The sequence below is a fragment of the Pseudophryne corroboree genome, chromosome 4 (genome assembly GCF_028390025.1).
Source record: "Pseudophryne corroboree isolate aPseCor3 chromosome 4, aPseCor3.hap2, whole genome shotgun sequence".
NCBI lineage: Eukaryota > Metazoa > Chordata > Amphibia > Anura > Myobatrachidae > Pseudophryne > Pseudophryne corroboree.
In genome coordinates, this window is record NC_086447.1 from 269,397,723 (window position 1) to 269,412,792 (window position 15,070).

At 43.5% G+C, this 15,070-nt stretch overlaps 1 protein-coding gene across 2 annotated transcripts in view; it reads left to right on the plus strand.

The window, feature by feature from the left end:
- Window positions 1-15,070, plus strand: part of KCNAB1 (potassium voltage-gated channel subfamily A regulatory beta subunit 1) — a 698,577-nt gene that overhangs the window by 297,934 nt on the left and 385,573 nt on the right. Inside the window, exon 1 of one of the 2 annotated variants that reach the window (XM_063916118.1) lies at window positions 7,289-8,079. The exons of the other annotated variant lie outside the window; for it this stretch is intronic. Within the exon in view, the coding sequence (XP_063772188.1) occupies window positions 7,862-8,079 (218 nt within the window). The 5' untranslated portion in view covers window positions 7,289-7,861. Of the gene's footprint in view, window positions 1-7,288; window positions 8,080-15,070 lie in introns of those variants that run through there. 2 annotated transcript variants of the gene reach the window in all.

A 15,070-nucleotide genomic window follows, 5' to 3' on the forward strand; every position in this document is an offset into this window, starting at 1 on the left:
TGCCTGAAAAAGTTAAACACTCGTCGTGTGACTTCACTTGTGTGTTGTTGTTTTTTTTATTCTATAAAAATAAAACTCATTCTGCTGACAGACAGTGTCCAGCAGGTCCGTCATTATATAATATATAATATATACCTGTCCGGCTGCAGTAGTGATATATATATATTTTTTATATCATTTATCATCCAGTCGCAGCAGACACAGTACGGTAGTTCACGGCTGTGGCTACCTCTGTGTCTGCACTCGGCAGGCAGTCCGTCCATAATTGTATACCACCTAACCGTGGTTTTTTTTTCTTCTTTATACATACATACTACTACGACATCTCTTTATCAACCAGTCTATATTAGCAGCAGACACAGTACAGTACGGTAGTTCACGGCTGTGGCTACCTCTGTGTCTGCACTCGGCAGGCAGTCCGTCCATAATTGTATACCACCTAACCGTGGTTTTTTTTTCTTTCTTCTTTATACATACATAGTTACATAGACATCTCTTTATCAACCAGTCTATATTAGCAGCAGACACAGTACAGTACGGTAGTTCACGGCTGTGGCTACCTCTGTGTCTGCACTCGGCAGGCAGTCCGTCCATAATTGTATACCACCTAACCGTGGTTTTTTTTTCTTTCTTCTTTATACATACATAGTTACATAGACATCTCTTTATCAACCAGTCTATATTAGCAGCAGACACAGTACAGTACGGTAGTTCACGGCTGTGGCTACCTCTGTGTCTGCACTCGGCAGGCAGTCCGTCCATAATTGTATACCACCTAACCGTGGTTTTTTTTTCTTTCTTCTTTATACATACATAGTTACATAGACATCTCTTTATCAACCAGTCTATATTAGCAGCAGACACAGTACAGTACGGTAGTTCACGGCTGTGGCTACCTCTGTGTCTGCACTCGGCAGGCAGTCCGTCCATAATTGTATACCACCTAACCGTGGTTTTTTTTTCTTTCTTCTTTATACATACATAGTTACATAGACTTCTCTTTATCAACCAGTCTATATTAGCAGCAGACACAGTACAGTACGGTAGTTCACGGCTGTGGCTACCTCTGTGTCTGCACTCGGCAGGCAGTCCGTCCATAATTGTATACCACCTAACCGTGGTTTTTTTTTCTTTCTTCTTTATACATACATAGTTACATAGACATCTCTTTATCAACCAGTCTATATTAGCAGCAGACACAGTACAGTACGGTAGTTCACGGCTGTGGCTACCTCTGTGTCTGCACTCGGCAGGCAGTCCGTCCATAATTGTATACCACCTAACCGTGGTTTTTTTTTCTTTCTTCTTTATACATACATACTACTACGACATCTCTTTATCAACCAGTCTATATTATTAGCAGCAGACACAGTACAGTACGGTAGTTCACGGCTGTGGCTACCTCTGTGTCTGCACTCGGCAGGCAGTCCGTCCATAATTGTATACCACCTAACCGTGGTTTTTTTTTCTTTCTTCTTTATACATACATAGTTACATAGACATCTCTTTATCAACCAGTCTATATTAGCAGCAGACACAGTACAGTACGGTAGTTCACGGCTGTGGCTACCTCTGTGTCTGCACTCAGCAGGCAGTCCATAATTGTATACTAGTATCCATCTCCATTGTTTACCTGAGGTGCCTTTTAGTTGTGCCTATTAAAATATGGAGAACAAAAATGTTGAGGTTCCAAAATTAGGGAAAGATCAAGATCCACTTCCACCTCGTGCTGAAGCTGCTGCCACTAGTCATGGCCGAGACGATGAAATGCCAGCAACGTCGTCTGCCAAGGCCGATGCCCAATGTCATAGTACAGAGCATGTCAAATCCAAAACACCAAATATCAGAAAAAAAAGGACTCCAAAACCTAAAATAAAATTGTCGGAGGAGAAGCGTAAACTTGCCAATATGCCATTTACGACACGGAGTGGCAAGGAACGGCTGAGGCCCTGGCCTATGTTCATGGCTAGTGGTTCAGCTTCACATGAGGATGGAAGCACTCAGCCTCTCGCTAGAAAAATGAAAAGACTCAAGCTGGCAAAAGCAGCACAGCAAAGAACTGTGCATTCTTCGAAATCCCAAATCCACAAGGAGAGTCCAATTGTGTCGGTTGCGATGCCTGACCTTCCCAACACTGGACGTGAAGAGCATGCGCCTTCCACCATTTGCACGCCCCCTGCAAGTGCTGGAAGGAGCACCCGCAGTCCAGTTCCTGATAGTCAGATTGAAGATGTCAGTGTTGAAGTACACCAGGATGAGGAGGATATGGGTGTTGCTGGCGCTGGGGAGGAAATTGACCAGGAGGATTCTGATGGTGAGGTGGTTTGTTTAAGTCAGGCACCCGGGGAGACACCTGTTGTCCGTGGGAGGAATATGGCCGTTGACATGCCAGGTGAAAATACCAAAAAAATCAGCTCTTCGGTGTGGAGGTATTTCACCAGAAATGCGGACAACAGGTGTCAAGCCGTGTGTTCCCTTTGTCAAGCTGTAATAAGTAGGGGTAAGGACGTTAACCACCTCGGAACATCCTCCCTTATACGTCACCTGCAGCGCATTCATAATAAGTCAGTGACAAGTTCAAAAACTTTGGGTGACAGCGGAAGCAGTCCACTGACCAGTAAATCCCTTCCTCTTGTAACCAAGCTCACGCAAACCACCCCACCAACTCCCTCAGTGTCAATTTCCTCCTTCCCCAGGAATGCCAATAGTCCTGCAGGCCATGTCACTGGCAATTCTGACGATTCCTCTCCTGCCTGGGATTCCTCCGATGCATCCTTGCGTGTAACGCCTACTGCTGCTGGCGCTGCTGTTGTTGCTGCTGGGAGTCGATGGTCATCCCAGAGGGGAAGTCGTAAGCCCACTTGTACTACTTCCAGTAAGCAATTGACTGTTCAACAGTCCTTTGCGAGGAAGATGAAATATCACAGCAGTCATCCTGCTGCAAAGCGGATAACTGAGGCCTTGACAACTATGTTGGTGTTAGACGTGCGTCCGGTATCCGCCGTTAGTTCACAGGGAACTAGACAATTTATTGAGGCAGTGTGCCCCCGTTACCAAATACCATCTAGGTTCCACTTCTCTAGGCAGACGATACCGAGAATGTACACGGACGTCAGAAAAAGACTCACCAGTGTCCTAAAAAATGCAGTTGTACCCAATGTCCACTTAACCACGGACATGTGGACAAGTGGAGCAGGGCAGGGTCAGGACTATATGACTGTGACAGCCCACTGGGTAGATGTATGGACTCCCGCCGCAAGAACAGCAGCGGCGGCACCAGTAGCAGCATCTCGCAAACGCCAACTCTTTCCTAGGCAGGCTACGCTTTGTATCACCGCTTTCCAGAATACGCACACAGCTGAAAACCTCTTACGGCAACTGAGGAAGATCATCGCGGAATGGCTTACCCCAATTGGACTCTCCTGTGGATTTGTGGCATCGGACAACGCCAGCAATATTGTGTGTGCATTAAATATGGGCAAATTCCAGCACGTCCCATGTTTTGCACATACCTTGAATTTGGTGGTGCAGAATTTTTAAAAAAACGACAGGGGCGTGCAAGAGATGCTGTCGGTGGCCAGAAGAATTGCGGGACACTTTCGGCGTACAGAAGACTGGAGCACCACCAAAAACTACTGAACCTGCCCTGCCATCATCTGAAGCAAGAAGTGGTAACGAGGTGGAATTCAACCCTCTATATGCTTCAGAGGTTGGAGGAGCAGCAAAAGGCCATTCAAGCCTATACAATTGAGCACGATATAGTAGGTGGAATGCACCTGTCTCAAGCGCAGTGGAGAATGATTTCAACGTTGTGCAAGGTTCTGATGCCCTTTGAACTTGCCACACGTGAAGTCAGTTCAGACACTGCCAGCCTGAGTCAGGTCATTCCCCTCATCAGGCTTTTGCAGAAGAAGCTGGAGACATTGAAGGAGGAGCTAACACGGAGCGATTCCGCTAGGCATGTGGGACTTGTGGATGGAGCCCTTAATTCGCTTAACAAGGATTCACGGGTGGTCAATCTGTTGAAATCAGAGCACTACATTTTGGCCACCGTGCTCGATCCTAGATTTAAAGCCTACCTTGGATCTCTCTTTCCGGCAGACACAAGTCTGCTGGGGTTGAAAGACCTGCTGGTGACAAAATTGTCAAGTCAAGCGGAACGCAACCTGTCAACATCTCCTCCTTCACATTCTCCCGCAACTGGGGGTGCGAGGAAAAGGCTCAGAATTCCGAGCCCACCCGCTGGCGGTGATGCAGGGCAGTCTGGAGCGACTGCTGATGCTGACATCTGGTCCGGACTGAAGGACCTGACAACGATTACGGACATGTCGTCTACTGTCACTGCATATGATTCTCTCAACATTGATAGAATGGTGGAGGATTATATGAGTGACCGCATCCAAGTAGGCACGTCACACAGTCCGTACTTATACTGGCAGGAAAAAGAGGCAATTTGGAGGCCCTTGCACAAACTGGCTTTATTCTACCTAAGTTGCCCTCCCACAAGTGTGTACTCCGAAAGAGTGTTTAGTGCCGCCGCTCACCTTGTCAGCAATCGGCGTACGAGGTTACATCCAGAAAATGTGGAGAAGATGATGTTCATTAAAATGAATTATAATCAATTCCTCCGCGGAGACATTGACCAGCAGCAATTGCCTCCACAAAGTACACAGGGAGCTGAGATGGTGGATTCCAGTGGGGACGAATTGATAATCTGTGAGGAGGGGGATGTACACGGTGATATATCGGAGGGTGATGATGAGGTGGACATCTTGCCTCTGTAGAGCCAGTTTGTGCAAGGAGAGATTAATTGCTTCTTTTTTGGGGGGGGTCCAAACCAACCCGTCATATCAGTCACAGTCGTGTGGCAGACCCTGTCACTGAAATGATGGGTTGGTTAAAGTGTGCATGTCCTGTTTTGTTTATACAACATAAGGGTGGGTGGGAGGGCCCAAGGACAATTCCATCTTGCACCTCTTTTTTCTTTTCTTTTTCTTTGCATCATGTGCTGATTGGGGAGGGTTTTTTGGAAGGGACATCCTGCGTGACACTGCAGTGCCACTCCTAAATGGGCCCGGTGTTTGTGTCGGCCACTAGGGTCGCTAATCTTACTCACACAGTCAGCTACCTCATTGCGCCTCTTTTTTTCTTTGCGTCATGTGCTGTTTGGGGAGGGTTTTTTGGAAGGGACATCCTGCGTGACACTGCAGTGCCACTCCTAGATGGGCCCGGTGTTTGTGTCGGCCACTAGGGTCGCTAATCTTACTCACACAGCTACCTCATTGCGCCTCTTTTTTTCTTTGCGTCATGTGCTGTTTGGGGAGGGTTTTTTGGAAGGGACATCCTGCGTGACACTGCAGTGCCACTCCTAGATTGGCCCGGTGTTTGTGTCGGCCACTAGGGTCGCTAATCTTACTCACACAGCTACCTCATTGCGCCTCTTTTTTTCTTTGCGTCATGTGCTGTTTGGGGAGGGTTTTTTGGAAGGGCCATCCTGCGTGACACTGCAGTGCCACTCCTAGATGGGCCCGGTGTTTGTGTCGGCCACTAGGGTCGCTAATCTTACTCACACAGCTACCTCATTGCGCCTCTTTTTTTCTTTGCGTCATGTGCTGTTTGGGGAGGGTTTTTTGGAAGGGACATCCTGCGTGACACTGCAGTGCCACTCCTAGATGGGCCCGGTGTTTGTGTCGGCCACTAGGGTCGCTTATCTTACTCACACAGCGACCTCGGTGCAAATTTTAGGACTAAAAATAATATTGTGAGGTGTGAGGTATTCAGAATAGACTGAAAATGAGTGTAAATTATGGTTTTTGAGGTTAATAATACTTTGGGATCAAAATGACCCCCAAATTCTATGATTTAAGCTGTTTTTTAGTGTTTTTTGAAAAAAACACCCGAATCCAAAACACACCCGAATCCGACAAAAAAAATTCGGTGAGGTTTTGCCAAAACGCGTTCGAACCCAAAACACGGCCGCGGAACCGAACCCAAAACCAAAACACAAAACCCGAAAAATCTCAGGCGCTCATCTCTATTAAAAACAATAAAACAGGAAATGAAGGATGGCGAACTGTTTAGCAATACAATGTAAATTCGGACAATGAGTTGTATAAGCTGTAACTGACATCACATTTAGCATGTTCCGTATTGTGGACAAATACAGTAAAGTGTGGATGTTGATTAAAAATGGATACATTTTTAAATAATAAAAAATACAAGACCCCCTAGTGTGTTTATTTAACAAATAAGATTGTAATATATATGACACTTCACCTCTCACTAAATATATACTTAGTTTGATTAATAATATTAGTGGTAAATTAACTTTTTCGATACTACAATTGCATAAATATTATCAAACTTGTTTAACCCTGTAACTTACAGGAATGAAGCCTTTCATTTCTGAACAATTCAATTACATCTCAGCCAGTCCCTGTGGGATTTGTACAGGCCAAGTGTTGTACAGTAACTGTTGTTTACAAAAGGACATACAAATTGAATTGAATGCATCAATTTTCCCAGCCTGAGCCGTATCGTGGCTAGAGAATTCCTGTCCAGATCCCCCTATTCACATCTAAATGGAGGGTTTATCATGTAAATAAATATCCATGGTGCTTTATAAAGATGACTAGGAATGTGTGGGTAGCCTTGCTGCAGTGCTGCCTGAAAGATGGTACATTTATCCAATAGAAAGTCCAAAAGTCATAATAGTACATTCCAACGACAGACAATGCTCGGAAGAAATTGTGTTTTTACATTATGCATTATGTTTGGATTTTGCAGTGTCATAAAAACCTACAGTGGCTGTTTGCTATTGTACAGACAATCTGACACAGTCCTGCATCCCCTTATAATGTGTACAATGAGCAGATGATCCTCTGCTTCTTATCACCTCGTCCTTCTGTGCACTGTAACCCTATTCCTGCCAGAAGATCAGCCACATGTGCTTACAATGATGCACATGGCATTTACCCTTTCATTGCTGGACTAATACAACCTGCTTTTTTAGATTGAGTCATGAAGAGCTAAAGAATAGGTAACAAATAGGGTGCCATTTAATTTTTGGTATATATAGAATAACAGTGTATTCATTTAATACCATACAGTGTACTGATAAATTGCTCCTTTAAGTTTAGCCCACCCCCCCTCCCTTATGTCTGTATATCATTAATAGTTCACTTAAATTAGCCTTGCTGCAAATGCTAGCAACGTGCCTGCTATAGGATGTGCTGCTAGGAAATACAGCATGATCCCAGCCAGTCTGTTCTTAAAGAGCCCTTCTCACCATCTGCCTGAGTGCAGCTGCATGCCGGAGCGTAGCAGTGCCAGGAGGCTCGCTATAGCCTACATTGCAGGAGAGGCTCCCAGTGCAGCCAGGCTGTCACATCATCATCTTCAGTACGCTGATATACTAGCTGGAGATTTACCGTTCCTCCAGTGCTATGGTGTTATTTGCCAATCCATCAGTGCATTCTCCCAGGAGGGTTGCAGTCACCACAGACGGGGATGTACCTGCACTGATTGCACAGTCGGCAGTAGAACTCCACTAGGATTAAGTAGTATTGTGCAGAGCATGTGCAGGTGATCAGGCATGGGGGAACAGCTCTGCTGCTACTAATCCTCCCACTGCCTGGGGCTGCTGCCCTGACTTCTCCACAGCTTCCTGGCATCCCAAGGACGCAGGACTTCACTGCCACCACCTCCCCTGACTCTGTAATCCTGTCACTTGCAGCACTCACTGATCTCTGGCACTTCCCAGAAAACCTGTCCTGCTCCCAGTATAATAGACCTGCTGTGCTCCATGAGCCACTGAGCATCCAGCTGCTGGGTCACTGAGCTAGGCTCTCCCTCTGAAGTCATGCAAGTCTCCATAGCCTGCACTGAGCACAACCTGAAGGGCCGAAATGGGGACGATAGGCACAGCAAGCAAAACTCCAGTGGCCCCAACGTAGTCAATGCTGCTAGGGCCAGGTTCCGCACCGTGGCCATCATTGCGCGGAGCCTGGGCACCTTCACCCCTCAGCATCACATCTCTCTAAAAGAGTCTACAGCAAAGCAGACTGGCATGAAATACAGGTATAAACAAACATGTGTGGCTCTATTTCTATATGTCTGCATGTGTGTGTGTGTGTATATATATATATATATATATATATATATAGGAAATATATGTGTGTGTGTGTGTGTGTGTGTGTGTGTGTGTGTGTGTGTGTGTGTGTGTGTGTGTGTGTGTGTTTTGGTGAATTTCTGCAAACTTTTGTATGTTATTTCAGATCTGGCAAATTGGCTGGATATATATTTCTTGGGACGAAGTTAGTGGAAAGCTTTATGTAGACTCTATTATTTAAATGATTATAACAGTGTTTTGTTATTGCATTATATGAGCAATATTTCAGTCTCTCCGGGAATCTGAGCCTTTAATATAGCATTATCCTAATCTGCATATTGAAGTTTGTCCAGCAAGTGCTCCTCTGACTCTCATTTACATAGAAAACAATTATTACCATAACGGGAAACCTCTCTATAGGCTGTAGGTTGTTCTTAGCAACCAGAGCAGTGCTATCTCTCAAAGAGAAAATTATTGTCATTGTGAAATAATAACTGTAATGAATAATGATGATCAGGAGTCCGGAACCTACAGCCATAAGTTTTATTGCAGCTTGGTAGAGTATTGTACTGGCGTTATATCCAATGCACATACTAATCATGGCATTATTGTTTGTTAATGTATTATACCCGGTAGTATTTCATAGGAGATTGCTGCTTTTATGAAAGGCTTAAGATTTGTTTCAAAAGAATTGTTTAGGGTAATGTAGAGGGGATTTGCTATGTAGATAACTGAAAATAATTGGATGAAACAAAAAGAAGCTACTGTGTTGGACATAAATCAGATTGTGAAGTTAATGATTAGTGCAGGGTGAATACCATAAATAATCTGTTCTGTAATGGAGAACTGCAATGATTTATCATGCACAGCTCAGCGGAGCAGAAAGTGATCCTGCATTAATGTAGGTAATCTGGGGGTGCTGGGGGAGGTGAATAATATACTGTATACTGTTACTTCTGCTCTGCATCATGATACTACAGTATTCTTTCTTCCTGGTACTTACAGTAAAGCATTACTTAAATGTGGCAAGTAGATCATATAAGATGGTAGTGATATCCTGTAAACTACAAATGTAGATGACTAGATCAGTGGTTCCCAAACTTTTTTGAATCATGGCGTCCCAAAGTATCAGAAATTTTTTCACGACACCTCTAGGCCAAAAGTTTCTTATTGAGAAATTTAGAAGAAAATAGTAAATTAAGTAAATTATGTTTATATGTCAACTTCAGGTTCAATTATGTGGTGAGGGACAAGATTTGCTTCTGTTTGTCAACATGTTATGATTGGCAGCCGCAAGCACCAGTTTTGCCTATTAAATTGACAATAAAAAGTTTGATTTGGTCCTGGACAACCAACCCGAGGAACCACCCTGGCACACAGTTTGAGAACCACTGAACTAGATGAATATCTATGGTAGAGTTATCACTCACAAAATGTTCCTAAAGGCTGTGCCACGTTGCTACATTTATATTTACAGTCTGTATGCTGTGCTATTAATGTGTATCACACACCATACTAACAGTTCAGATAAAATCTAACTTTGAGAAAATGCGTGGAAGAAGGCCACACCATACTTGTTTTCTTTAGAGCAACCATACTTGTTTTCATTAAGCATTGAACAAATCCCAAGATGCTAATAATACTGCTTCATTGAGAAGTATCATTTATATTTGGTTCAATTACAATGCCATATTGCACCATTTTGTGGAGCTGAATAATATGGAGTAAAGTTTCATAACTTAAAAAAGATATGCAAAACATTTCATAGTCAATAAACTGAATTCCGTGTGATTTTCATAATTATATATTTTTATTTTCCTAGCTAGTAGGAAGTATGGTCATTTCAGTAGTACAGTATATTTGTTTCCAATAAATCACTCATCATGGTTTCTTCTGCAGAACACATGCATTTCTTAGCATGCAGTCAGTCAAGCTATGAAATAATAATAAAAAACACTGTAAGGAAATATGAGTTGTTCATACTGTATACAGAAATACAATCAGTTGCCAGTAAAGATTATGTGTGAGCCATAAAAGTGTAAAGCTGTGACACAATGTTTTTTTTTAAAGTTGTATTTTTTATTACAATTTTACGTAAACAATACAAAAGAAACAACAATGTCTACCTCAGCAAAGTACACAACATTAAGTGCAAAAAGTGCATTGCAGTTAGAAACCAGTTACATGCACAAACAACACAAATACTGTAAATCATCTGTCAAGAATAATAACAAATGTGCAAATACAATTTAGAGAAAACTCAGGAACAGATGAGGTGTTAACAAGAGCCAGCAAGGAGACACACCACCACAACCTGAACACTGTAATAATACAGATAGTCTAGTAGTCCATCGATGAGTCCTCTCCCCTACTCAGCATTGAAAGACCCCATTTCTCCAACTTATTATGGAACTTAGACATAGAGTTGCGGCTTTTATATAGATGTCTTTCGTGTTTAGCCACATCACATACTAAGGCTCTCCATTTATAAGGTTCAGAAGGATTAGCATGCAAACCAAGACCTCACCACAATAACCTTAGCCACGGTGGTAAGGAATAAAGTATAGTGGTAGGGGCGTTTCAACAGAGGAGGGGGCCCGTGTGCACCTCCGGGTGGGCACCCTCCTCTGTTAGGCGCTGTAGACTCCAGCATTGTGCCGGAGTCTACTGCGCATGCGCAAGTCTCTGGTAACATGGCGCCCGCCATAATCCAGAGACCAATTTGGCTACTGCGCTTGTGCGGTGGCCATTTTGGTGGCGATTTCTGCCGTGACCGCAGCACCCGACGCTGGACTCCGGAAAGGTAAGTATTAAAATGGGTGCATTGTGTGTGGTGTGGGCCATCCCTGGACCCAGGGGCCTGTGTGCACTGCACACATTGCACCCATTATAGAAACGCCAATGTATAGCAGTATAGTGCGCAAAAGACAGGCCAGGGGCTCAATAGCAAAGAGGGCTGGGGACAGAAGACAACACAGACGGGTTCCTCTAGCAAGCAGAAATGGGTCCGAAGTAGAACCATTAACTGAGACTCTGGCCGCCGGGGAAAAGTACAGCAACTGAATCCATTACAAAAATCAAGGACCAACAGCAAATTTACAGACCACCTCCCAGAGGTAGCCCCATTTCACCGAGACGAATTTCTTAGCAGCATCGTAGGACATCACCACAGCCCCCTACCCAACCAAATCCCTCCTTTGTAAGTGATAAAACAATCCCCGAAGATTCTGAGCTGTAGACTTCTCCGGTATAAACCATGTCTGATCTGGATGGATAATAGACCTAATTACTGAATTCAGGCGCATTGCAAGAATTTTAGCTAGCACCCTTACATCCGTGGATAAGAGGGAAATAGGCCCATAATAGTCAGGGAGAGTGGGATCTTTCCCAGGATTGGCAAATACTATAATGAGAGCATCAGACATAGAGGGGGTATGCAGACCCATTCTTACAAATAATTAAATACTTCCAGTAAACAGCAGTTAATTATTTAAAATTCCTATACACCTTGACAGGAATCCCATCACAACCAGAAGCCTTAGAGACAGGGAATGAAGAGATCCTTCCAGCATGAAAGGAGCCTCTGGGAAGTCAATAGCTTCCTAGGATAGATGTGACAAGGTAACCTGTGCCAGATATTCTTGAAGCTGAGTGGCACTATAGGAGACACTAGAGGTGTGCCAAGAAGAAGGAGAATGGTAAAAAAACATCCATAATATCCAGCCCGGAATGACACGGTTAACTCTGGAATGCTACGTCTACTAGCATCTTCCTTAGCTAAAAATGCCAGATAACTACTCCCTATCTCGGCTTCAGAATATTGCATAAGTTGAAAAAACAGCAACCTACATTTGGGTTTATTAAAGAGGTAGTCTAACCACTCCTTCTGAGCCTCCAACCACAGATCACAGTCCATAGAAGCCTGAGTCGAAATATACTGTGCCTCCAATTGCTGACAGGACTGTTCAATCCTGACCTCCTCCCTCCTATTGAAGATCTAAATTTCAGACACTTTTTTAATAAAAGAGACTCTAATAAAAGCCTTAAGAGAGAGCATCATGTCGAATTTTAGGATTAGGACAAGAGGAATTGTCAGATTTAAAGCCTTCCCATGCAAAGCTGTAACACAATTGTCCATTTGTAAGGCTATACACCTTCTTTTGAGCAAACTTACCTAGTTATACGGGTGTAGTAGGGTATGTCGGCGGCCGGGCTCCCGGCGTCCAGCATACCGGTGCCGGAATCCTGACCGCCTGCATACCGACAGCTGGGCGAGCGCAAATGAGCTCCTTGCGGGCTCGCTGCGCTCGCCAGCGCGCCACTCTATCTATTCTCCCTCCAGGGGGGTCGTGGACCCCCAAGAGGAAGAAAAGGTGTCGGTATGCCGGCTGTCGGGATTCCGGCGCCGGTATACTGTGCGCCGGGATCCCGACAGATGGCAAACTGAAGACCACCCAGTTATACAGGAAGGTGATTGGTTTTTATGGGCAAAGATGGCAGCACCGTGAGGGTAACAAAAATGTACACCAGATAAGAGATTGGGAACTCAAGGGCATTCCATGCTACAGGATTTCTACTCTCTCTGTTACCTCTGAAATGCCAGAGTTCAAGTTATTGTTTATATAATCATAGGAGCGTAAACAAAAACTTGCTGAAGTTGTGACAGTGCTCTGGTTCTACATTTAACTGCATAACTACTGTATGTACTTATAAGGAGATTCACTTTGTACAATACAGTTGCACTTCTGCAGAACTATTATTCTAGGAGCATGTCCCAAAAATATTAAAAAGCTTAAAAACACATCAAAAAGTCACATACAGTAGTAAAGACAGAAATAATGTTCCCTCAATTTAACAATAAAATAATGATGTAAATATGGCTTAACCAAGTAGTCAAAATAAATAGTTCTCCTAATGTGGTTATCGATTGGAGGTAAAGGGATATTTTTACTATTTCCAACCAGCACATTTTTGTAAAGCATCAGCAAAACTAGGTTCAGATTACTCTTATGGGTGTGATTTCAGAGGCTGTGGAATGCACTTGGTGGGCAAGCCGACACCGATTCACAAACATTACGGATTACAGGTATAGGGGTCTGTGTTCTAATAAAAAATAATAATCCAGAAAGTATTGTTGTTATTAAATACTTCATATTTCATTGAGGGACATACTGTATCCTGAATTGTATTCATTAGGCAAGACCAAAATGGTATTGACTTGTATTGCATTATATTATACAGTTATACATTGTGCAGTGTTTGATATGAATGCAAATGTTCTGTGATTCATCTCTCGCCCAATGAGAAAGTGCATGTGAACAGAAGTAATGCTTGTCATATTACATAATCGATGCTTCTTTATAGATAGAGGGGCTTGTAAGACAAACTACTGTAGATTGATAATTGCAGGTGTTATCCTGAAACTAATTAAACATGAATGTAAATGAAAGATTCATGAATAAGCGCATTCATTGAAAACAGGTCCATCTGGTGCAGGGCTCATCGGAATTGTGATGCAACTCCTTCCCATACCAATACAGATGGCAAATCTTTTCCCTCGACTTGATTAACAAAAGAAAAAAGTCTGCTTCATTGTTATGCAGTGTTAGAATGTGTATGTTATCCCTTTCCCACCTGCATGAAAAACATGGATTTAATCTAAATCCATTTTCTAAATACGCACCAAAACACTTGGTTGTGTGTTAGATTATATCCATTTTTTATGAGCTTGTCGCTGACAGTTGCATGGTAGAGTGTGGACATTTGAGCCTAATTCAAGGTTCATCGCAACCTTGATTTTGCAATCAACCTTGAATTAGGTCCATTTATGTGTAGTTTAGTATTTTGGGCATCACGCTATTCAGCCACAGCTTGATCACTCACAGTTTCTCTTTAAAACCATCACATTTACCGAAGGTTTATACAGTATTACAACAAAATCTTATTAGGGGGATGTGTTTATCATCCCGACGGTTGGGATGCCAGTGGTCATGTGACGACACCTGAATCCCAACACCACTCGGGAGACTGGCTCCAGAACACTGACAGCCGACATCCCGAAGGTAAGTACTAGGGTACCTGTTAGGGTTAGGGCCCCTGCCCTGGGGGGTTAAGGTTAGGCACTAGGAGGGTTTGTGTTAGGTACTGGGGAACAGGATTTATCCCTAGCTGCCACCCCCTCAGGGTTAGACATCCTCCCTGGAAACGAAGCGTTGCCACCCACCCCCCGCCCGGCGACCACCTCTGCCTGATTGACAGGCAGAGGCGATCGCTTTTTCTGCGGCCCCACCGCAGAAAGTGCGGGCGCATGCGCAGGACGGGTGCTGCGCATGCGTCCTCGGGGTCATCGTAAAAATTCCGGTTGGATCGCGATTTGCTATCCAACCTGAATTAGCCCCATAGCCAGAGCTGCTGAGGGAAACTGACTGGCAGTGGTAAGAGTACTCTTCACCCCTGATCAGTCTTCATATACTCTAGCTGTGCACGGCTGGCCAAGCTTTGCTGGTCTTGATTTGTGCTTCCAGCTTTACTTATGAATTTTTTTTTTCCAAACACATAAAAAAAATTTTAACAAATATTTTTGTACTTAAAATTGAAGTAAAAAAAAAAATGCTCTATCTACTGCCGTGATCCATGTTATACAGTATAAGCTTTCTCGTGATTTGCATGGAGAATATCACTAGTTGCCCCTGAAGATATTTTTATATGAAATTGCTGAGATAAATTATATTCTATCACTGGAATAAATAGTCATAGACAGTCATTGTTATCACTGCATTTTAATAAACAGGGGCCATAAAGAGCCGTCTAGCGGTTTGGATCTCGCTAAGAACTTTCTCCATCCTACTTGAATAAGATGTCTGATTATTACCCATTGGATTAATTATCACTAATAACTTTTTATAAATATGGCAGAATGTCAAGTTAAAAAAACAACAACCAAGAAAGACGTTAATATAA